Source organism: Rosa rugosa, chromosome 3 (genome assembly GCF_958449725.1).
Source record: "Rosa rugosa chromosome 3, drRosRugo1.1, whole genome shotgun sequence".
In the NCBI taxonomy this organism is placed as follows: Eukaryota; Viridiplantae; Streptophyta; class Magnoliopsida; order Rosales; family Rosaceae; genus Rosa; species Rosa rugosa.
Window position 1 is genome coordinate 29,964,694 of NC_084822.1, and position 25,645 is coordinate 29,990,338.

At 38.7% G+C, this 25,645-nt stretch overlaps 1 protein-coding gene across 1 annotated transcript; it reads right to left on the reverse strand.

Moving 5' to 3' along the window:
• Positions 1–1,127: 1,127 nt before the first annotated feature.
• On the reverse strand, positions 1,128–24,636 carry LOC133739726 (glycine-rich RNA-binding protein 3, mitochondrial-like). Its single transcript, XM_062167517.1, has 5 exons — positions 24,555–24,636; positions 3,172–3,307; positions 3,011–3,076; positions 2,569–2,654; positions 1,128–2,140 (listed from the first exon to the last, which is right to left on the reverse strand). Exons 2-5 carry the CDS (start codon positions 3,296–3,298, stop codon positions 1,442–1,444), a joined length of 978 nt encoding a protein of 325 aa, XP_062023501.1. The 5' UTR covers positions 3,299–3,307; positions 24,555–24,636; the 3' UTR covers positions 1,128–1,441.
• Positions 24,637–25,645: the final 1,009 nt, after the last annotated feature.

Here is a 25,645-nt window from a genome sequence, read left to right on the forward strand (position 1 = left end):
CAACATGCAATTGAATATTCAAGAACAAGCTACGAACCTCCTGTAATTGCCAGTTTTACCTTAGCATTGCAAGAACATTCTGAATTTTCAAGCAATAGCATTATGATCCACCAAAAAATGACAACATGCAGAAGCAAGAAGAATACAATTCATAATCCCAAAAAGCTCTACCAGAGAAAAGATTCAAACTTTACAAACATGGGACCTTAACAGAACAAACATGAGACGTTCTTCTTATTTTGCATTCAAAAACAACAAAGCTAGAAACTCTGAAGCAGTCGCAACAGATGGTATGGTAAGGAGTGCCTAATGTATTTTGACTAGCAGTACGTACGTAGCAGCAATCAAAGAAGACCAGAAGAGTAGCGTATATACCACCTGACCATGTTCGAGGGCAACGAAAAGTGATGAAGATATAACCCGTGCTATCTCTATTTATTTTCGGACGATGATTTTCAGTCTTTCAGTAAAAGGTTGTTCATGTCAGCTTGATACTCATCCTTTGCCCAATTCTTAAACTGTTGAGTTCTGGCGACTGTATAATGACTTTCAGTCTTTCAGTAAGAGGTTGTTCATGCCAGCTTGATACTCATCCTTTGGCCATTCTTGAACTGTTCAGTTCTGGCGACTGCATAACATGATACTTTCATTATTTGTAAAATTTCCGAAGTTCAATTTCCCTAATTTCTTGCAAGAGCTTTGTCACCGTACAAGGAAATCTACTATTGTTGATTTTAGAATGGGTTGCTTTGATATAGATGAAACATAGCATACTGGCCTAAAGAAAACGATAAACAAGGTGACTAGGTGAGTCCAGTCCAGAGCTTAAGCTTAATAGCAGCACCTACATCTTTTTAGCGCTTGGGTCTCTGCTTCCTCTTACATTTTGAACTTCCCTCATTACTTCATACATCATTCTTGGTACATTTTAATGATTTTATATGCATATAATGGGTAGGCTGGAAGATACTAGTGGACAAAAGGAAATAAGATTGAGGGATTGCAAAGTAACGGGTTCATATGTTTTTAAGTCTTGATAGAGCATTGTTCTTTAGCTATCTACTTCACAGATACCTCCCGAAATTTCATTTTCAAATCTAAAAGTTTAAAACTTTAGGAGGAAAGCATTAAAAAAAAAAGTGCCTTATACTTCACAGAGCCAAATCCAACAAAGATGAAACAAATAGTTCTCAGAATCAGGGAGGGGGACATTAACCAAAAAGAACCAAAACAGAAAAGAAGTGCATAATATAATTGTAACACTGCAGAAAAGCACAACCCTCTTGAGAAAGTAACCAGTGTCATAGTCCACCACTGGAAAAGCTGTTATTGCTGCCTCCCTACACTGAAGTTGTACTGCCAACACCACACAGCACCATTATTACTCCTATTGCTGAAACCTTCCCTGCTAGCATTTTCAGAACTGTTTCCACTTATTTCACTACTTTCCAAATCTAAGAAACCTAAAACCCTTAAAGTCGTTCAATAGATGACCGATCCCATAATAAGTATGATAGGCCATTGCTACAGCAGAAAGCTCAAGGGAGAGGGGGACAAGGCTTGCTGAATAAAAGAGGAATTTGTAGAAATACTCAAAAGTGAAGCAAATAGAACCCATTTTCACACAAACAAGATAGTACAGCAAAATTATAGCGGTTAGGTAAGATGCTGCAATTCTGTCAAGTATTGAACGTGTCGAATTGATTTGTGGCTTGTAAACAGGAAGATGGGGGGATAATGGACGAAGAGTATTGGGTAGGATGCCATGTTCATCAGCTGTGCTTGCCCCACTGCGGGTGTAGGCAATTTCATATCCACCCCCAGTGTTTCCAGTAGCTCCACTGGAAAAGCTGTTTCTCTGACCAACACCAGATTTATCAGCACTACCAATAGTAGAGTTGACTGCACTACCAACACCTGCACCAGGACCATAGTTGCTGCTATTACCAGTGGATGAAAACTTGTCACCTGCTCCACCTCCATAACACCTCAAACCATAACCAACACCAAAACCATATCCAGAACCATGTTGACCATAATAACCTACTATACCTCCTGTGTAACCACCATAACAACTTCCAAAATTACTTCGAGGCCTATCAGTAGAATAATTCAACCTTACTTGGCAACCATGGAGCTCCTATAAGATTTTGCCCACAAATTTTTAAGAGTTAGAATGGTTATTAGGTAATGATTCAACAAAAGCGGATGCCTATGTCAACAAATGTATGTAAAACAAATAGAATTGTCATAATCTGCATTTTGAAAAAATTGAATTTAGTATGCAACTAAAAGTGAAAGTCAAGTCATTACTACCCAGAAATTATATGTATATGTGCAAGTATACGTGGTATAGAAATTTCACTGAATAAAAAGGCAAAACATTTAGTGGTAAACAAGAAGCTTTTTCTGGCCAGGATTCAAATAAAAATATTCCCAAATCCCCCAATTTGATTACTATATCATAATTCTGAGGAAATTAGTTTCAACACGCGAGATAAATTTCCAGTAGCCACTACAACTGATTCAATCCAGAGAAAGTAACCAAACTATAAGATCAACAATTACCTGCCCGTCCAAGGGCTGGATGGCACGAGAAGTAATGAATCCAAGTCCTGTAGATCTTCCAGTATCACGGTCCATGAAGGTTTTTCCTACAAATATCAAGTCAATCAGCATTAATTTAGCATAGAAGTCCCAATGTTTGTAGCAAATTAAACTTCTTTAAGGAGAAAATTATCTTCAGCAAATGGAAAATGGAATGACACGGATCTTTAAAAAGAAAAACAAGGGGAATAGAAAAGAAAATAAAACAACCCACCACACTCTGCCAACCCAAGTCAAAAGCATTTGGCAATCATTTCATCAAACTCAAAGATATTCCGTTTCAATTTTTTATTTTTTATAGAAGAGAGTGTGTTTCAACTAGCTGCCCTGAAACAGCTACAATCTCTCCAAGTCTATTTGCTCTAGAATTCAGAAACGTAACAGAACTATGATAATTACATACCATCAACTTCACCAGATTTTGCAAAAGCTTTCCTCAGACTTTGTTGATCAGTCTGATACGAAGTACCTGCATTACAAACCTCAAACCATCTCAACACAAAATTGTGCACCAAGAGAAGGGAGAACATCACAGATGAAACTATTTGGGAAATCTGGAAAAACCTCTTAAGGCTTCTGAGCTTGCCATGGATGATGTGCATCTTATTGCCTGATGGATCGATAACTCAGATTTGATCTGCCTGTTTGCAGTCTGCCTGAGTATACTCCCAGCTTTACTTAGGAGAGGCATTGCAATCGCCTAGAAGAAATCAAAACGAAAGAAAAAGAAATGTTTAAAATAATTTCAAATCATAACAAGAGTGAATACATAAATCAATTGCATTTTTTCACGTTATTCCTTAACCCCACCTCATCCTAAACCCTTAAAAGGAAAACTACACTCCTCCAAGCCTCCAGTACATTGTCATATCAGATAATATTATGTCAAGTTACCCCTCAACCCCACCTTATGCTAAAATCAGAAATTTGCATATAACACTTGCTTGGCAGATAGTATTACATCAAACAAATCATAAAACCCTTAAACCAAAAGCTGTTAAAAATAAGTAGCAGTGTGCATGTTAATACTTCACTAAACATGAAAAAATCAATAGCAAAAAGGCCATTCGGTTTCACTTACTGCCGCCAAAGCCAAATAAAGGCCATTCATTACTAGAAAACTATATCACAAGCATATATAATCACTCCCTCACTTCATTAGGTGAAGCAAAATCAAGACAGCAATTTAAAATCTCGTGGGTTTCTCAAGAAAAATGAACCCAGAAAGCAGACCATGGAATTTACAAACCCAAACACACAAAAAAACTCCGCAAATAAATTTCTTTCCCATTCCTCTACAACAAATCATCGGAATTGAATCAAAACCCACAATCAAGATTCCATTTTTCCTATTCCTTCACTTAGCCACTAACCAAACAGAGCTCCAGACACAATCAAATCCCTCAAAAACAGATTGAAGACAAAGCCGCAGCAAATGAAAAAGAGAGAAATCAAAACTATTTGAACCCGATAACAATGATAGCGATAGTGATTTGAATCAAAATAAGCGATCGATGGTAGGGTTTTTCGAAGGCTACCTTGTCTGCTCGTCTCTCTCTCAAACGGGTTTTGATTGGAAATAGCAGAAGAAAAGATGGGGAGTCAGTACTGGGTTGATAGATCGACGCTGGCAGTTGTTTATTATATATATATGTATATGCATTTGGAGTGTGGTCACCATGTGGGGGTCAGATTTTGCCTACAATACTTCTTTCTATGTACGTATTTTGTTAGTATGTACACATAAACCGTGGAGAATAGGTACATAGCTACATACAAATAAAATACATCTTGAAATGCAGAAAACAAAAACGTAAAATACGTTGCCTGATCACAAATTACTGAAGTGAATAAGCAAAAGAAAAGAAAAGAAAAATTCACCTTTTCGACCAAAGCACTTTCAATTTACCAATGATACTCCTGGCCATTTAAAAAAATTGATCGCGCATAAAGTGTCAATCTCTAAATAAATGAGTTGAGTCGATTGAAAAATTGATTGATATATTGTTTGAAGACTCGATGCGGCTGCATAAAATTTAGTGGCCTTGACATTTCTGAAGCGGCTAAGATGATCCAGTTTCCTCCACTATCTGCTACATTTAATTGGGAAGATGAGTTTCCTCCATTAGTATCATCTTCAGAATAATGTAGCCTGCCTTTGAACTTAAATAACATGGTTTGGCAATAAATTAACGAAAGTCTTAATTTAACCAACATATTATGTAAGGGGGATCCGGCTCCTCTAAAGTGAGAAGTCTGTGAATTTACTTTAATTTCATAAAATCCGGATTCTCTGTCTAATCTAAGGGCATCTCCAACAGACTAGCTATTTCAACAAAAAGTTAAAAATTTGGCTAATTTGAGATAGTTTAGCACTCCAGCAGAATAGCTATATGAAAGTCAAATTTGGCTTTTGCTAAAATCTCTAGCTAAATTTAGCTAGGGAGGAGAGAGAAAATAGCAAAAAGCTAAACACTCCACGTTCAATTTTTTTAGTTTAGCTAACACTGCTGGAGGAAAAGCTAGAAATTTACTACCTAAATTTAACTTTTAGATGATTTAGCTAAAAAAATAGCTTTTACTGTTGGAGATGCTCTGAGGGTTCTAAAATTGACACATCAGTTTCATTTATACAAGGTTAACTCTACCGTTAACTTGAGCAAACGGTGTTGAACCCCTTCACGTACGTACTCTCTCCTATGCAGTCTCAACCCCAAATTGACTTGCTGCGTTGCAACTTCCTTGGAAACTTGCCTATGGTTATAAGACCCCTCCTGATAGCTCTGCTGATCCTCTCGATCTTGGCAATCTCAGCCACTGTGAGGCCTTGCAAGACCCTCTTCATCTCCTACTACTCCGTTATCCCTCAGGCGCCTCCCCTCCTCTTCCTCCTCCTCGAGATTCGTCACCGTCGTCACCAAGATCAGAGACCTCAAGCCCATCTGCTTCGACGACGGCGTTTTGGTCCAGCCAGACGACTCCGCCTCCACCGATGAGGCCCGCCAACCGCAGCAGAGGATGATGCCTCTTCTCCCTCTCTCCACTGACATCAGCTCTCTCCGCGATCAGAAAAGGGTCAAAAACCAGATCTCCCAATTCAAATTAGAAGCAAAAGGGTTTTTGTTAAACATGTGGATAACGGGGACTTTAACGTTATTGAGAGAGAAAGCATCTAAATATGACATTTGATGATGTGGCAACTATCTGACCATAAGATTACTTGGAGAATCATGATTTTATGAAATTTACATACATTTACTGCAGAGGAGCTCAATCCATGTATGGGTACTAGGCAGCCTTTAGCGATGGCGACATCAATTCCTTCTTGAGGGCACAATGTTGGCTACTTGGCTTATACAAACAATGTTTGTTTCTTAATGATAAACTATTTCAAAATAATTTACAAGACATTTTGCTACATCAAGTGTACAAAACTATTGCAAAATATCTTAATTATAAATTCAGTCGAGAGTTAAATTCTTACTGAAAAATTTTAGGACAACTTTGGGCCTCGGATATGGTGTCACGCTCTACTGGTGGTTGTCACAGATACTTTAAATTTGAAGTGCACCCCTTATATGTGTTGTGATGAAAATTCTCTTCAAAAGAAGGTGCACGCCTTCATATATAACATTATCTTTTGTTCAAGCACTGAAGTGTTAAACGGATTACATAGTTGAGGGACAATTTTGATAGTTTGTAAACTTGAAATACCAAGGTGTCTTATAAATATCAGTATTAGACAAACAATATTTGTGTACCAAAACCGTACTTTTCTGTTATCTCCATTCTCCATTCTTGTCTTGAATACATGGTATCACCATTCTCCATAACCTTCGATCTGATTTGCAGATTTAGCAACACTTTAAAGATAAACCGTGAATGCTATCACTTACTTATTCATTGCCAAGCTTCCAAAATATCTTTATTATGAATATCGTTGAGATGCATGGTAGCTTTTTATGGATCTTGACATTCTTTCTTCAAATATAACCCATGATGTGGATCCCTGAGAGATTATGAAGGTCTCCATTTTACTTCTCCAGTACGTAGTCAAGGTATTCTCCATTTATTATTTTCAACTTCCAATTTTCCAAGTAAAGAGTTTTAATTAAAAGAAACTTTAATTGTGTTATCTCTGATCAACGAGCCACGTACTTCAAGTTATTATTAAGGTACAGTGGAGCAAGTTTCCCGAACTGGTAACTGTACGTATTCTGCACGAATATATATTAAGATCACCGGGACAATATGCTACGTACATCCATTAATATGAAGCTTCAAGTCATAAGTTTAATACCTAATTTTGGTAAGAGAGAGTTTAGACCTTAGAACAATTGAGTATATTTCCGTTACTACAGATGATGAAGTGGAATTCTTACCAGGCTCCCTAGCTACCCCTTCAAACGTGAACAATCTATAAGGTCTTTCGATCAAGGGATCCCTTAAATGAAACAACGCTAGAATTAGTTCTTCCTATGTTGTTTAGTTATCCCAAAACTTCGTTCTTAATTACCAGTAAAGTTATTAGTTTATATAAATTCATCCTCAGAAACCTAATACTTTTAGTGCAATTTGGCAGTATCACCAAGAGAAAAAAGATAAGAAGTCACTCTTTTATTCTTTTGATCTATCCTCCTCGAAAGGAACTGCAAATGAAGCCAGTGAGAGTGAAGTTGAGTCCTCGTCAATTGCAATCCCTCTATTCCGATTTTCAAAAGCAGCCCTATCCCAATTTAGGAGTTGAGCTCCTTGATCCTTTAGGAAATTCATGCTAGCGAAGGTAGACTTCAGTCTGGAGTCCTTTTTTTAGGGGAAAAAACTGATTCATTGATCAATCGACATTACAATCAAAGGTCAAAGCACTCTCCACAGAAGAAGGAGCTACTTCTTCAAAATAAATTAAAGTTACAATGTAGGTACAGATCGAGCATCCTGAGCTAAAATATGAGCAACCTGGTTAGCTGATGACCTTCTTGTATGCACAAGTCTTACTGCAGACAACAAAGTTAGTGCCTCCCTCAAGTCCTCAAGTTCGATCTGGAATATTCCTTTGATCTCACATGAAGATGGAAAATTCATAGCTCAGTTTTACTCTTTAGTCTTTGATGTTATTTTAATTCATGCAGAAAATTTATTACTTCTTGATCAAGAGACATGAAAAAAAGAAAAAAGAATGAAACACTGAACTGGAAATCCAAACTTTTATTGTTTCATTTTGTTTTTTTGGGTAAAAGTTGATAGCTAGTTCTAGATGATACTATTGATTAAGTAAATACAGTAAATTGTGCTTAAGGATACTAGTGATTACTTGATGAGGAAGAGACAATTGATAATCTGATTGGTCCACATAATTCATGTATTAGCCCTAATAAATCGTAACTTGCTCAGTAAGCAATTAGTTTCTATAAATCCATGCATCGATCTCCTCACTAGTTTCTAAAATTGATAATCTGATTGGTCCACATAATTCATGTATTAGCCCTAATAAATCGTATCTTGCTCAGTAAGCAATTAGTTTCTATAAATCCATGCATCGATCTCCCTCACCAGTTTCTAAAATTCACCAGCAGTCTTTGGGTCTTAGGGCACTTTGCTAGCAACAAAATCCCCCATATTCTTTGCTATCAAGATCGATGAACATGTCTCGCTTTGGGGTTGAAGGAGATCACCGAGGAACAACTACACCAAGAATGTTTGAGTGGACGTTGGAGCACCACAAACAGTTCGTGAATACCTTCATCTTCTTGGGCGGTGATAAAGAAAAAGTTGGAGTACACAATGCCTTGAAGGCGGAGCTGTTGAGCCTGGCGGGGTGTTGTTGTAGAAGCTTTTACCTTGACTTTCACATTTCCTTGCTTGGGGTACTACAGAAAAGGTCCGAAGCATTATTTTCCTCTAACGAAGTCACCCTTGAAAGCCTATACGTGGCACCTAAAAAGATGTCATCGCCATGGACGCTGGAGCATCACCGGCGGGTCGTGGAGGCAGTGATACAACTGGGTGGGCTTAGCAATAGCAAGACTACCCCAAAGGCCGTGCTGAAGTTAATGGATGAGGAGGACCGCTGCCAAGGTCTCACCACAAAGATGATAGCACACCACCTTTTAGGGTTGTATCATTTGCAAAAGGAAACTCAGCGGCTAATGGCTTTTGGAATGGCCGGTGGTGAAGAAGAAAGAGAGCTATCGCTTAGGGAGCTCCAGTACCTTGTTTTTAAAGGGTTGCCCCAACAACGAAATAACGTTCTATACACAAATGTAAAAGATCCTCTACTCCGACAGCACCTGGGGCTCCTCAAACAAGTTAATATGGCGCACCGAATAAGATTACACATTATTAAGTCTGAGAGGGAAGTATTAAGAGCTTTTCAATGACCAGATCGAAAAGAAGAGAAAAAGGCAACAAGAAGAGGAGATACTGGAGTAGGACTGTGTTCAGGATGATCATGATGTCCAAGATAGTGATCTGAACAAGTGAACATGGATGTCGATCCTGAAAATGTGGAGGAGTAACCGTATATACTAATCTTTGAACCTGATGAGATAATGAGTGGTCTTCAGTTTCACCCAGACGAAAATCTGGTGCAGCAAATGGGAGCTGAATTTGATGTCTATGGTGGGAACTTGAGAGTGACGATATATATGGTAGGTACAAACTGGCCCAAGTCTTTTGTGGAGGAGCTAATGAATGATGAGCTAGCAGCTAAATAGCGTGCAAGCAGATGACTGGAATTTGATGATTACATAGTATTTTAGTTAGCATTTTTCTCTTTTACATCGATCTCTATGAAGATCAATTTATGTAATTTGAAGGGGTAAAGGCATTAAGTCCCCCCCTGTTGTATGAAATTTCAACTAAGAATGTGGGTGTGAGGGCCTAACCCCCCAGCTAGACTGGGTTCCAGCCCTCAGTTAAGAAAACTCCATCTATCTTTTTCACACGAAACTGTGACCGTGACACACACACACACACACAAAAAGAAAAAAAAAAGGCTGAGGTGATCGACTTTGATCAGACTAGGACTGGACTGTTGATCATCATGATACATGAAAGCAATGATGCTGGTTCTCATCTTACGTTCCTCCTTTCTTCAGTATCTGTCACCTGCATATTGCTTAGTTTTAACATCCTAATACTGTATGCCTCCATTAGCAGGATTTTGGCCTTTATAAATCTGTTGAAACTACTTGAGATTTTGGTGCTCTTCTACAGTAGTAATTTTTGGTTAATGCTTTAGTTTTGATTAATCATTATTCAGCATTTTGCTTCATGCTAGCTACTAGCTAGCCTTGGAACTGCGTTTGTTATGAGTTTCAATTGGAAAGTGGTCGATTTGTTTCTTAGTATCTCTGTTCAGCATTGCTATTTATTCTTCAATCTATTATTGAAGTTGGAGATTTTCGGATCCATTTGGAAATGCCTCTGCAAGATATGTTGGGCTGCATGTGACACATGCACATTGGTATGCACCAGAAGATATGATTTGTTTCTTGGGACGCAAGCTGAAGAACATTAAGATCGTCTGCAATTGAGCAAGGTGAGGCATGTCCGAATGTTTAAAAGGAAACAAGATCTTCCAAGAAGAGGTGGCTTAATTAGTGGTTCATGATTGTCAGTGGTTCTGAAATTACTTTTGTCACTACAGATGCACTGTTAATCTGTTACTTGTTAGTTTTACTGAATTTCAGCTCTGGTTTATAATAGAAGAACATATGAAATTTCAATTATTGCAGTTGAGATGTGAGTATTCTATTGCATATCTGAGACAGAAAATGGCACGTACATCTGCTCTGAAAGATAAGTTGTTCTTGTTTTTGTTTTGCATGCCCAGACCATTAATTACTGTAACTTCAATACTTCAAACATATACAACAGACTCAGAATCTATTAGATAAAAGTCATGGCATGACCAACTATAAATTCCTCTACCTCAATCATATAATTGGAAATGAAGGACCACAACTACAGATGGGGTTCTTAGAAGTTTGATATGATGCTGTAGCACGCAGTTTTCTCTATGATGTAAACCCAGCATTGCATATGGCCGGTGGAAAACTGGCAATAGCTCACAATATAGTTGCATTCTAAATGTCAATAGGGGTTCAGAGTAGTTCTCATAATCTCATATGTCCTCACCTGCATGGAAAAGAACTCAAAATAAACATCTGAGAAATGAAATAAAAGGGTTGACTCTATCTAATTTAGATGTAGGAGGGTTGCAAAATTTTGAAGTAATCCCAATCATCTACAGAGGCTTCCCTGGAGGCATAACATTATTCATCAGCAATTTTAAACTTGTCGGATATCCTCATAAAGCTCCCCTATTTTATTTATGCTATAGTCCACATGTTTCCATTGAGGAATTTGATCAAGTCAAGCAGCTTTTGAGTTTCCAGTTTCTCATGAGCTTCCATGCATATTTTGAAACATTCATCTGGCAATTCATATTGCTTGTTCAAAGTTTCTGTACGCAGATGTTGTTCGTCACTGCTCTCAGTATGACAATTATCAACAGACAGCAAAGTGATTAGAATATATCTTTACTCTATGGTTCAAAGTATATTCAGATCTGAGTCATCAATAAACCTTATTTAACTATCATGAGTATTTGTCAGAAACTTCAGGATCATCTGGACAATATGCTGCATAACGAATCTCGTCTGCATTTGATGCTATAGTAGCATAAATACTCATTTTATTTAGAAGGAGGCCCTTAAATATACTTCATTCGTTTGCATCTTCAAGGTAACATACCCAACTCTGGTAGAAGAGAGCTCAAAACTATAGTACTATGATAATATATCAATTACTTATAAGAACTGGAATTTTGTTACATCTACGCGATCTTTCACATGAACAGATGACTGTCAGACATCTTGCATAATACAACAAGAGTTATTTTTTTCCTCAGAAATTTGCTTGTTTATTCAATCTTTTTGTCTAAATTAAATTTTCTTTACTTGAAACTTGCTAACCCTGGAGCACCAGGGTTAATAAATGAAAATTTGGTCATTTGGAGACTGTCCATTGCCCCTTCATCCAGTGAGGGCACTTTTTTTTTTTCCTGAGAATTACAGCTTAAAAATCGCCTGCATTTAGATCACCCAATGTATAATTCTGCATGAAAAAAAAAAGTACTAATTACAGTTAATGACTTAATTCTAATGTAAATTTGACTAATTAAACAATCTCTTGTTGAAACAAATTAAACCTCGAGGAGTGAAGATTTGTGTATGGAGAGCTTGCACCAATATTCTACCTACCAGAAGCATGTTGAGAGATAGAGGTGTGGATCTTGATACTCAATGCCCAAGATGTGATGAGGAGGCCGGTGGAGTCCCCTTTACATGCACTTAAAGAATGTAATGCTTCCATGGAGGTACTTCTCTAGCTCCCACCGGTCCTGTACCTGATTTAACCCCTATTGATAGTGTCCATAGTTGGTTACTGGAGCTATCAATAAGTATACTGTCCAAGCACTCTTTCTCTATGGTATTCATGATTTTATGGGCTATTTGGAAGAATAGAAATCAAATGGTTTGGGAAAGCTCTTTTAAACAAGCCAATGAAGTTGTCACCCTAACACTTGGGTGGTGGGAGGAGTATTGTGCTACTCATGCAAAACAGCCTGCTCCAGCGTGTCATCAAGTTGTAGATGGTGTAAGCCACCTGCTGGTGTATTGAAATTAAATGTGGATGCCTCTTTTGTCAATGCTACCGCATCTGCTGGGTTAGGAGGCACTTTAAGAGACGCAGAAGGCTCCTTTTTAGGAGGCATCTTTCACTTTGTGGAGGATGTCCATAGTTCTAAACAGGCTGAACTTTTAGCTTGTCTCTATGTAGCCAGAATAGCGCTTGAGAGAGGCTGGAGACTTTTGATCATTGAGTCAGATTGCTTGGAAGTTGTGACGGAGGTTAACTCCTCTAGTGACTGTTTATCTATGCTGGGGGTCCTAGTGGAAGATCTGAGAGAGGTCTTGCTGCTTTTGTCTTCAGCCAGGTTGGTTCATACTAGGAGGCCAGCTAATCAAGTGGCTCAGATTTTAGCACAGGAGGCTTATCAGTTACAGGATCTTTCCATTTTTTTGGATGTTGCTCCTCTGTCTGTGAAGGATGCTTTGAACTATGATTTTAATGATCTTTGATCTATGAATACATTTTATTCCCCTCAAGAAAAAATTAAACCTCGAGGAACTCTTTATAATCATCAATGGCGTTCAGCTTCATAATGTTTAATGCAATATTACATGAAAACAATGTTTAAAATAATTTCAAATCATAACAAGAGTGAATACATAAATTATCAATTGCATTTTTTCACGTTATTCCTTAACCCCACCTTATCCTAAACCCTAACAAGGAAAATTCTGTTAAAGTTAATGCTTTATTCCTTATGTTTTTCTCTTTATGCTTTAACTCAAGTAAAACTCAAGTAGTTGTTGTAAAACCATAATTACTTTGACTTTTGTGTCTAAAGTGTGGTGTCTAATATGGCAGCTGCATCTCTAGAAACTGTAGAGAGAATCTGATCAAAACAATATCAGAACGTAGCAGTGAGCAACAAAGTGTGCTGCAGCTTTTTCTTTCAATAAAAATCATCTTCTTGCATCTGTGTCTATACCATCACTTCTATATCAAATATATATTGGTGTATGTGTGTGATTGAGTGCAGGAGATAAAGATCAACTGATCTAAGAAGCTAATCAAGGCAACGTACCTGATTGGAGTTGTGAAGAGCAGTTGCATAACAAGGCAGCAAGCTTGGATCAAAGGAGGTGAGTAATAGCTCAACCCCAACATCTGGTATCAGAGCTTAGTCTGATCAAGGCTAAGCTGGGTGTTGTGATTTCTGAAAAAAGAAGAAGGAGAAATTAATCAAGTTTCTTGAAGAATCAACCATGGCAAGTTCAAGCTCAAGTGGTGATCTTCGAACTCCAATATTTGTTGGAGAAAAGTTTGATTTCTGGAGAATCAAGATGAGGATAATCCTCAAATCCTATGATATTTGGTATCTAGTTGAAGATGGTTTTGATAATCCAGCAAATACAGAAGTTTTGACAGAAGCTCAAAAGATGGAGCTGAAATCAAACATGAAGAAGGATGCTAAAGCTCTTGCAATAATCCATGGAGCAGTCTCAGAGGAAATCTTCCCCAGAATCTCAAATGAGGAGACTTCAAAATCTGCGTGGGATGTTCTAGACGAAGAGTACAGAGGTACTACTGAGGTTAGAGCTGTGAAACTTCAATCTTTACGTAGAGATTTTGAATATACTAGAATGAAAGATGGTGAATCTCTTGAAGATTATCTCACTAGGCTAACAGATATAGTGAACCAAATGAAAGCTTATGGAGAAACTCTAGATGATAAGAGAGTAGTTCAGAAAATACTTATTAGCTTATCGGAGAAGTTTGATTCCATAGTTTCTGTTATTGATATGACAAAAGATATTGAAACTTTAGGGGTTCAAAAAGTCATTGGTTCTCTAAAAGCCTATTATCAAAGGTTGAATAAGCGTGCTGAAAGTGCAATGGAGAGTGCCTTTCAAACACTTAGCCTTAGTTCAAAGAATTCTGATCAACCTAGTTCTTCTCAAGGCAAAAGCAATGTGCCTAAGAAGAATTGGAAAGGTAAAAACAAGAAGTGGGAAAAGAAGAGCAGCAATGAAGAAAAGGGTAGTTCAAGTTATAGTGCTATGGTGAAATGCAAAACTTGTGGAAAGTTTCACATTGGTGTTTGTTGGTTTAAAGGAAAGCCAAAATGTCAAAACTGTAACAAGTTTGGACATGTGCAAAAGGATTGCGATCTGAACAAGCATCAAGCAAACTTCACCGAAGAGCAAGACAATGATGGCAACATGTTCTTTGCTTGTCAAGCAGCAACTATACCGGAAAATGAAAATGTTTGGTTTGTTGATAGTGGCTGCAGCAATCACATGACAGCAAATCAGTCCATTCTTGTGGATATTGATAAATCTGTGATCAAAAGAGTAAAGATGGGCAATGGTGATCTAGTACAAGCAAGAGGAAGAGGAACACTTGTTGTTGAAACAAAGAAAGGAAGAAGATTCATAAGAGAAGTGTTGTTGGTTCCAGAATTGGATCAAAACCTTCTAAGTGTTGGGCAACTTCAAGAGAATGGTTACCCGGTACTTTTTGATGATAATTTGTGCACAATCTATGAAAAGAAAAAGAAAATGCAGATTGTGGCAGCCATCAAGATGGAGAAGAACAGAAGTTTTCCTATCTCTTTCAAATATCCAAGCAACATGGCTTTGAAGGTTGATGTTGTAGATGACTCTTGGCTTTGGCATAGGAGGTTTGGGCATCTAAATTTTCAGAGTTTGAAGCAACTACAACAGAGGAATATGGTGCATGGTTTACCAACAATTCAAGAAGCCAATGAAGTGTGTGAAGGTTGTGCCATTGGGAAGCATCATCAAGAATCATTTCCTAAAGGGAAAGCTTGGAGAGCATCTACACCATTAGAGCTTGTCCATACTGATGTGTGTGGTCCAATGAAGACAAAAACTCATGGTGGCAACAGGTACTTCATAACCTTTATTGATGATTTCTCTATAATGACTTGGGTGTATTTCTTGAGACAAAAATCAGAAGTGTTCACTGTGTTTAAAAAGTTTCAAGTGATGGTGGAAAGGCAAAGTGGGCATCTTATCAAGGTCTTGAGAAGTGATAGAGGTGGTGAATATAACTCAAGGGAGTTTGACAAATTCTGTGGAGACATTGGGCTCCAAAGGCAACTCACAGTGGCCTACACTCCACAACAAAATGGAGTAGCAGAAAGGAAGAATAGAACCATAGTCGAAATGGCTAAGTCTATGCTGCATGAGAAGGGGATGACACATGAATTTTGGGGTGAAGCGGTATACACTGCTGTCTACCTAATGAATAGGTGTCCTACTAAAGCAGTGGAAGATAAAACACCATTTGAAGCATGGAGTGGTAGAAAACCATCAGTGAATCATTTCAAGGTGTTTGGTTCTGTTTGTTTTGCTTATGTTCCAAAAGAAACAAGGCAGAAACTTGATGATACAAGTGAGAAGTGCATTTTTGTGGGTTATAGCACACAAAGCAAAGGCTATAGACCCTACAATTTGAAGAAAAAGAAGGTGATAATCTGTAGAGATGTTATCTTCAATGAAAAAGCCTCTTGGGATTGGAAGCAAAATGCAGTCCAAAGTCCCAACATTGAAATGGAAGAAGAGGTAGAGAATCAAGAAAATGAAGTTGAAGTTGTTGGAGGAACTCCACAACAAGTGACTCCAATGGGCAGTCCACAATCACAATCATCCGGATCTTCATCACCAAGTTCAACTCCTATAAGAATGAGGGATTTGAATGATGTCTATGCAAGCTGCAATTTCTGTGTCACAGAACCAGAAAACTTTGAAGAAGCAATGCAAGATGAAGCTTGGAAGAAAGCAATGGTTGAAGAGATAAATGTGATTGAGAAGAACAACACATGGGAGCTTGTGAACAGACCAAGTGACAAAGAAGTCATTGGAGTGAAGTGGATTTACAAATCAAAGTTGAATCCAGATGGTTCCATTCAAAGGAACAAAGCAAGGCTGGTTGCAAAAGGGTATGCACAGCAACCCAGAATTGATTACAATGAAACATTTGCACCGGTAGCAAGGCTTGATACAATAAGGAGTGTGATCTCCTTAGCAGCTCAAAAAGGTTGGTCTCTACACCAAATTGATGTGAAATCTGCATTCCTAAATGGAGTCCTAAAGGAAGAGGTCTATGTTGATCAACCGGAGGGCTTTGTTGTTAAAGGAGAAGAGATAAAGGTGTACAAGTTGAAGAAAGCTCTTTATGGGTTGAAACAAGCACCTAGAGCATGGTATGGAGAGATTGACTCTTATTTCATTGGGAAAGGCTTTCAAAGAAGCCACAATGAACCTACTCTCTACATCAAGATTGAAGGTAAAACTAACATCCTCATTGTTTCATTATATGTTGATGATTTAGTTTTTACTGGAAGTGATGAGAGTTTGATTAAGAAGTTCAAAGAAGAGATGATGAAAAAATATGAAATGAGTGATTTGGGTCTGCTACATTATTTTCTTGGAATTGAGATTTGTCAGAATGAAGATGGCATATTCATATCTCAAAAGAAGTATGCAAAAACTATCCTAAAAAAGTTTGGGATGGAAGGATGCAATTCTGTTCCTACACCATTGGTGGTTAATGAGAAACTTCAAAAAGAAGATGGAAGCAAAGAAGTGGATGCGTCAATTTATAGAAGCTTAGTTGGGAGCTTATTATACTTGACTGCAACAAGGCCAGACATTATGTACGCTGCAAGTTTACTATCAAGATTCATGCACATGCAAGCCTACTCAAATTCATTTTGGGACAGCAAAGAGGGTACTAAGGTACATTCAAGGTTCAATAGATTTTGGTATTATATTTGAAAGAAATGTGGTGCCAAAACTATATGGATTTTGTGATAGTGATTGGGGAGGCAGTGTTGATGATTCAAAGAGTACTTCTGGCTATGCTTTCACTCTTGGAACAGGTGTGTTCTCATGGCAGTCCAAGAAGCAAAAGACAGTTGCTTTGTCTACTGCTGAAGCTGAGTATGTATCAGCATCATTGGCAACATCTCAAGCAATATGGCTGAGAAGTATCATCGAAGATGTTGGTGAAAAGCAAGGAGAACCTACTCCAATACTTTGTGACAACAAATCTGCAATTGCGATGGCTAAGAATCCGGTGTTTCACAACCGAACCAAGCACATAGCTCTCAAACATCACTTCATCAGAGATGCTGTTGAAGACAATGAAATTGATGTGGTATATTGCAGGACGGAAGATCAAGTAGCTGACATTTTCACCAAGGCATTGCCAAAAGAAAAGTTCCAGTATTTCAGAGAGCTACTGGGAGTCAAGAAACAAAGCATTAAGGGGGAGTGTTAAAGTTAATGCTTTATTCCTTATGTTTTTCTCTTTATGCTTTAACTCAAGTAAAACTCAAGTAGTTGTTGTAAAACCATAATTACTTTGACTTTTGTGTCTAAAGTGTGGTGTCTAATATGGCAGCTGCATCTCTAGAAACTGTAGAGAGAATCTGATCAAAAAAATATCAGAACGTAGCAGTGAGCAACAAAGTGTGCTGCAGCTTTTTCTTTCAATAAAAATCATCTTCTTGCATCTGTGTCTATACCATCACTTCTATATCAAATATATATTGGTGTATGTGTGTGATTGAGTGCAGGAGATAAAGATCAACTGATCTAAGAAGCTAATCAAGGCAACGTACCTGACTGGAGTTGTGAAGAGCAGTTGCATAACAAGGCAGCAAGCTTGGATCAAAGGAGGTGAGTAATAGCTCAACCCCAACAAATTCCACTCCTCCAAGCCTCCAGTAAATTGTCGTATCAGATAATATTATGTCAAGTAACCCCTTAACTCCACCTTATGCTAAAATCAGAAATTTGCATATAACACTTGCTTTCCATATAGTATTATGTCAAACAAATCATAAAACCCTTAAACCAAAAGCTGTTAAAAATAAGTACCAGGTGAGCATGTTAATACTTCACTAAACATGAAAAAATCAATAGCAAAAAGGCCATTCGGTTTCACTTACTGTCGCCGAAACCAAATAAAGGCCATTCATTACTAGAAAACTATATCACAAGCATATATTCACTCCCTCACTTCATTAGGTGAAGCAAAATCAAGACAGCAATTTAAAATCTCGTGGGTTTCTCAAGAAAAATGAACCCAGAAAAAAATGCAAGTGAACATGAAGCCAATCACAGAAAGCAGACCATGGAATTTACAAACCCAAACACAAAAAAACTCCGCAAATAAATTTCTTTCCCATTCCTCTACTACAAATCATCGGAATTGACTCAAAACCCACAATCTGTTGGTTTAGTGGTTGCTTGTATTGTTGGTTTAGTGGTTGCTTGTTTTTAGCATTTACTTTTACTGTTGTTGATTAATCCCTAGTTTGTAGGGACTGGTTGTTAGTACCTTGTATATTTCTTGTAGTCATGTACCTCAATCTAGGGACGTGCTAGTTATGGGCTGCTTTTGTTTTCTGTTTTCTTTGTAAGGCTCTTTAAAGCCACCAGCTGCAATTAATGAAGGCAAGGTTGCATTCTCCAGATTTCGTGCTCTTGTTTCTGAGTTCAACAAATCTGGTATCAGAGCCCCACTAGAGGGGCCTGATTGAGAGTAAAGTGTGAGTGAAACTCTGCGGAAAAGAAAAGGTGAGTGTTTAGGTGAAACACAGTAAGGGAAAAGAGAAAGAGTGTGAGATGGCAGGGGAAGGGAGCAATAGCAATTTTGCTCTACCTAGTATTCCCAAGTTTGATGGAGACTATGATCACTGGAGCATGCTAATGGAGAATCTCTTGCGATCGAAGGAGTATTGGAGCCTTGTTGAGACTGGCTACACAGAGCTTGCTGAGGGAGAAGCCATGACAGCTGCGCAAAGGAAGACATTGGAAGAATTAAAGCTGAAGGATCTCAAGGTCAAGAATTACCACTTCCAGTCCATCGATAAATCGATTCTGAAAACCATCATTCAGAAGGACACGTCTAAACAATTGTGGGATTCCATGAAGCGCAAACATCAAGGGAATAAGAGGGTGCATCGAACTCATCTCCAAACTCTTCGTAGAGAATTTGAGATCCTGGAGATGAAGAGTGGTGAATCGGTCACAGATTACTTCTCAAGGGTGATGATGGTGGCCAATGACATGAGGAATTACGGAGAAAATATGCAGGACGTGAAAATTGTCGAGAAAATCTTGCGTACTCTCACAAATAAGTTTAACTATATTGTTTGCTCAATAGAAGAGTCGAAAGATATCGACCATCTTTCTGTAGATGAGTTGCAGAGCTCTCTGCTCGTCCATGAGCAGAAGTTTAGAAAAGGCAATAGTGATGAACAAGCTTTGAAAGTCACAAGTGTTGAGAGGCTTGGAGCAAACAGGGAAGAAGACGGATTCGAAGGAAGAGGCAGAGGATGTGGGGTTTTCAGAAGCAGAGGAAGAGGGCGAGGTAGACAAAGCTTCAACAAGGCTGTAGTTGAATGCTTTAAGTGCCACAAACTAGGGCATTTTCAATATGAATGCCCTAGTTGGGAGAAGCGAGTGAATTATGCAAAGCTTGAGGAGGAAAATGAACTCTTGTTGATGCCTCATGTGGAGAGGAATGACTCCAAACGTGAAGATGTGTGGTTTCTAGACAATGGTTGCAGCAATCATATGTGCGGCAACAAGAAATGGTTCACTGACATTGATGAAGAATTCAGGCACTCTGTGAAACTTGGCAACAATGCAAGGATGTCGGTGATGGGCAAGGGAAGCATCAGGTTAGAGGTGGATGGCTTGACTCAGGTAATCAGTGATGTTTACTTTGTTCCTGAATTAAGAAATAACCTGCTAAGTATAGGTCAATTGCAAGAAAAAGGCTTAGCCATTTTGATACAACATGGGGTCTGTAAAATTTATCATTCGAAGAGGGGACTCATTATGCAAACTCCAATGACCGCAAATCGCATGTTTGTACTTTTGGCTAATGTTGTGCTCACAGACTTCTCCACATGTATGCAAGCTTCTTCAGATGACCTATCACACATATGGCACTGCCGTTATAGTCACCTAAATTACAAGGGACTCAAAACGCTGCATTATAGAAAGATGATTAAGGGGCTGCCTCAAATCAAAGCTTCTGCAAGGGTTTGTCATGATTGCTTGGTGGGAAAGCAAAGTCGGGATTCAATTTCGAAGAGTAGCCAGTGGAGAGCCTCACAAAGATTACAGTTAGTGCACGCAGACATCTGCAGACCTATTACTCCTACTTCGAACAGTGACAAGAGGTATGTTATGAGTTTTATTGATGAGTTCAGCAGAAAGATGTGGGTTTACTTTCTAACTGAGAAGTCACAAGCTTTTACCATGTTCCAAAGATACAAGAGTCTAGTTGAAAAGGAAATTGGTTTCCCTATTTGTTGCTTGAGGACTGACAGAGGCGGAGAATTCACATCCAATGAATTCAACGAATTTTGTCAGTCTAATGGCATCAAACGCCAGCTCACCGCCGCCTACACCCCTCAGCAAAATGGGGTGGCTGAGAGAAGGAACCGGACGGTCATGAATTTAGTGCGTAGCATCTTGTCTGAGAAGAAGATTCCTAAGAATTTCTGGCCAGAAGCTGTAAATTGGGTCACTCATGTTCTTAATCGAAGTCCAACACAAGCTGTTCAAGATGTAACTCCTGAAGAAGCATGGAGCGGAGTCAAACCAAATGTTGGGTATTTCAGAGTCTTTGGCTACGTTGCTCACGTCCATATTCCAGATGTCAAGAGAACAAAGTTAGATGACAAGAGCTGCAAATGTGTTCTTCTTGGTGTGAGTGAAGAAACTAAGGGTTATAGGCTGTACAATCCCTCAACAAAGAGGATTATTGTAAGTAGAGATGTCGTGTTTGAAGAGAATGAAAGCTGGAATTGGGGGAGGAGTGCAGAGGACATAAAACTTGATGTGTTGGATTGGGGAGATGGTGATGAGAACTTGGAGGATCACGGTAACGATAGTGATGAGGAAATTGGAAATGACTTGCCGGCTGGTGAAGCTACTATTGAAGAAGCAACCGATAATTCCTCTTCAAGCAGCTCTTCTCAAGCAAGCCCGCAAGCAATAGAGGAAGAAAGAGAAAGGAGGCAGCCTGTTTGGATGAGTGATTATGTGAGTGGAGTAGGTTTGGGATTGAGTGACGAAGAAGGAGAACTACACAACCTAGCTGTGTTTACCGCAAATGAAGATCCGGTGGACTTTGAGGAAGCTGTGAGTCAGTCCAAGTGGAGATTAGCAATGAAGAAGGAGATTGAAGCTATTGAGAGAAATAATACTTGGGAGCTGATTGATCGGCCTTTAGGTGTGAAAACCATAGGAGTGAAATGGGTGTTTAAAACGAAGTACAATGAGAAGGGTGAAGTGGACAAGTGTAAAGCTCGATTGATGGCAAAGGGGTATGCTCAACGATTTTGCATTGATTACACAGAGGTGTACGCACCAGTGGCTAGATGGGATACCATAAGAATGATCATTGCATTGGCGGCACAAAAGAATTGGCATATATCAGTTGGACGTCAAAAGTGCTTTCTTGCACGGAGAACTCACAGAGGCTATTTTTGTCGAGCAACCACAGGGTTTTGAAGTAAAAGGAGGAGAAAACAAGGTATACAAGCTCAAGAAAGCGCTCTATGGGCTCAAACAAGCCCCTAGAGCATGGTATAGCATGATTGAGTGAAATTACAGAATGGATATATGTATTTCCTAACTAAAGTAACTGATCAAAATGTGAACAACTTTAGAAATCAGTCTTAGGAGTGCAGGCCTGTTCGCATCCTAATAGAGGATTGCAGTAGAACTTGAGTCCTAATCGAAGATGCAGATTTCTGATGATATTATGATTTATTCAATTTTCCAAACCATCCAAAGTAAAATCATCACACATAACACAAGATCTGTTGACGCAGTAAAACCCTCCAAAGAGGTAAACAACTGCGGGCACTATGCCGGTGAACAATCCACTATATGAATATGAAAGTACATAAAGATCTTACACAACTCATCTACTAGAACCAATCTAGTGGGCAGCGGTGTCTCCTCGTCTTTGCTACTTCCAAATCAGCGACCTTGTTCTCCTTTGTCAATCTTGAGATGGCACAACTCTCACCTCAGTTGTCAATCACCTCAAGGCACAAATCATGCATGAACTACCAACACACATGAAGCATAAAACCAGAAAACTTTTTTGACAGAAAAAGCTTGGGATTTGATAGTCCTTCAAAAGCTAAACAAGGAACAGCTTATGAAGGATTCTCACATGAAACTTTAGCTCAATGCTTTCTGAATATAAAGGCAGAAAACTCTCATGAAGGCAACGACCAAATATTGTGATATATTCCACACCTTGAACAACCCTAAGAGAAACATATACATAGGAGAGGACGAGCTAGGGTTGCTGATGTACATGGGCTTCATGATGTCTTTTAAAAAGCATGGATTAAAATAGAATCATCATTTAGAAAAGCCCATAAACCAATTTAAGAAAGTTTGAATGTTTTGGATAAAACCTTCTGAAAATTCGCAGATTAGTACATTAGGATTGAAAAGATTTTCTCATCCTACAATAGGATTTAAAGACAAGTTCAGTCCTAACCACTTGACAAGCATGCACATGTATGCAAGACATACCTGATTGATGAGAGTTGTGCCTGAAGTTTGAAGCATTCCATTCTTCTAAAGATCCAAGAGTAGAAAGTTATTACATGAAAACATGACTCTTGGTTGTTGTGCTTAGGAAATGCCAATCAAAATAAACATTGCACTAACATTGAGAATTATTTTGTGAAGGAAGGGTTCGAGAAATGCCACTTTGAGCATACTCTGTTCATCAAAATGGGTGCAGGAGGTACGTGTTTAATTGTGAGTTTATATGTGGACGACTTAATTTTTACTAGCAATTGTGAGAAAATGTTTGTCAAGTTTAAAGAGTCCACGATGCAAGAGTTTGATATGAGTGATCTCAGCAAGATGAGGTACTTTCTTGGTGTGGAAGTATTGCAAAGCACCGAAGGTATCTATATTAGCCAAAAGAAGTTTGCAAAGGAGTTGCTTGAAAGATTTGGCATGGATGGATGCAATTCAGTTCATAATCCGATAGTTCCTGGTGTGAAGATTGGAAAAGATGAAAATGGGGTTAGAGTGGATGCTACGGTATATAAGCAGATGGTGGGAAGCCTGATGTATTTAACCGTAACAAGACCAGATTTGATGTTTGTTGTGTGTATGGCTAGCAGGTTCATGGCAAATCCCACAGAGCTTCATTTTCAGATTGTTAAGAGAGTGTTAAGGTATGTGGGAGGAACTGTGGAGCTGGGAATCTTTTACAAGAGGAGAGGAGATGAGATGTTGCAAGCTTATACCGACAGGGACTATGCCGGAGATATGAGTGATAGGAAGAGCACATCGGGGTATGTTTTCTCTTTAAGTGGAGGAGTTGTGTCTTGGATGTCGAAGAAACATGCAACCTATTGTTACTTTGTCAAACACCGAGGCGGAGTATGTTGCAGCTGCCTCTTGTGCCACACAAGGTGTTTGGATGCAAAGAGTGTTGGAGAAGTTGGGACTCACACACAAAACAGCAGTGTTACCATTAAGTGTGATAACAGTTCCACTATAAAGTTGTCTAAAAATCCAGTGCTTCATGGGCGTAGTAAGCATATAGATGTTAGGTTTCATTTCCTTCGAGACTTAACTAGAGATGGGAAGGTGAAGTTGGTTCATTGTGGCTCCAAAGATCAAGTGGCTGATATCATGACAAAACCACTCAAGCTGGATGAGTTTGTGAAGCTGCGAGAGTTGCTAGGTGTTTGTGAAGTGCTAGTGGTAAACTGATTGCTCATAGCAATTAGTTTAGGGGAGGATATTGTTGGTTTAGTGGTTGCTTGTTTTTAGCATTTACTTTTACTGTTGTTGATTAATCTCTAGTTTGTAGGGACTGGTTGTTAGTACTTTGTATGTTTCTTGTAGTCATGTACCTCAATCTAGGAGACGTGCTAGTTATGGGTTGCTTTTGTTTTCTGTTTTCTTTGTAAGGCTCTTTAAAGCCACCAGCTGCAATTAATGAAGGCAAGGTTGCATTCTCTAGATTTCGTGCTCTTGTTTATGAGTTTCTGAGTTCAACACAATCAAGATTCCATTTTTCCTATTCCTTCACTTAGCCACTAACCAAACAGAGCTCCAAACACAATCAAATCCCTCAAAACAGATTGAAGACAAAGCCGCAACAAATGAAAAAGAGAAATCAAAACTATTTGAACCGATAACAATGATAGCGATAGTGATTTGAATCAAAATAAGCGATCGATGGTAGGGTTTTCCGAAGGCTACCTTGTCTGCTCGACTCTCTCTGAAACGGGTTTTGATTGGAAATAGCAGAAGAAAAGATGGGCAGTAAGTACTGGGTTGATAGATCGACGCTAGCAGTTGTTTATTATATATGTATATGCATTTGGAGTGTGGTCACCATGTGAGGGTCAGATTTTGCCTACAATACTTCTTTCTATGTACGTATTTTGTTAGTATGTACACATAAACCGTGGAGAATAGGTACATAACTACATACAAATAAAATACATCTTGGAATGCAGAAAACAAAAGCGTAATACGTTGTCTGATCACAAATTACTGAAGTGAATAAGCAAAAGAAAAGAAAAGAAAAATTCACCTTTTCGACCAAAGCACTTTCAATTTACCAATCATAGTCCTGGCCATTTAGAAAAATTGATTGCGCATAAAGTGTCAATCTCTAAATAAATGAGTTGAGTCAATTGAAAAATTGATTGATATATTGTGTTAAGAGTATATACATCCCACATGGGAAAAATGGGACCTTGCTAGTGGGTTTATAAGGGTTTGGGCCACTCCATCCATTGCCAATTGGTTTTGGATGTGAACCCCAGATTACTTTATCATGGTATCAGAGCGGGTTACCCACGTGTGCATGCCTCACGGCCACACGAGCTCCACGTCACCCAAAGTTGTCCACGTGTATGGCTTGAAAATTCGCCACACGTGCGGGGGCGTGTTAAGAGTATATACATCCCACATGGGAAAAATGGGACCTTGCTAGTGGGTTTATAAGGGTTTGGGCCACTCCATTCATTGCCAATTGATTTTGGATGTGAACCCCAGATTACTTTATCATATTGTTTGAAGACTCGATGCGGCCGCATAAAATTTAGTGGCCTTGACATTTCTGAAGCAGCTAAGATGATCCAGTTTCCTTCACTATCTGCTACATTTAATTGGGAAGATGAGTTTCCTCCATTAGTATCATCTTCAGAATAATGTAGCCTGCCTTTGAACTTAAATAACACGGTTTGGCAATAAATTAACGAAAGTCTTAATTTAACCAACATATTATGTAAGGGTTCTAGGCAGCCTTTAGCGATGGCGACATCGCTGTCAACATATTTCAT

Excerpts from the sequence above, each read along its gene's own strand:
- LOC133739726 (XM_062167517.1), bottom strand. The coding sequence starts at position 3,298 with ATGCCTCTCCTAAGTAAAGCTGGGAGTATACTCAGGCAGACTGCAAAC. Across the intron at positions 2,655-3,010 it reads AAAATCTGGTGAAGTTGATG|GAAAAACCTTCATGGACCGT; the intron begins GTATGTAATTAT and ends TGATATTTGTAG. Across the intron at positions 2,141-2,568 it reads TCCAGCCCTTGGACGGGCAG|GAGCTCCATGGTTGCCAAGT; the intron begins GTAATTGTTGAT and ends AAAATCTTATAG.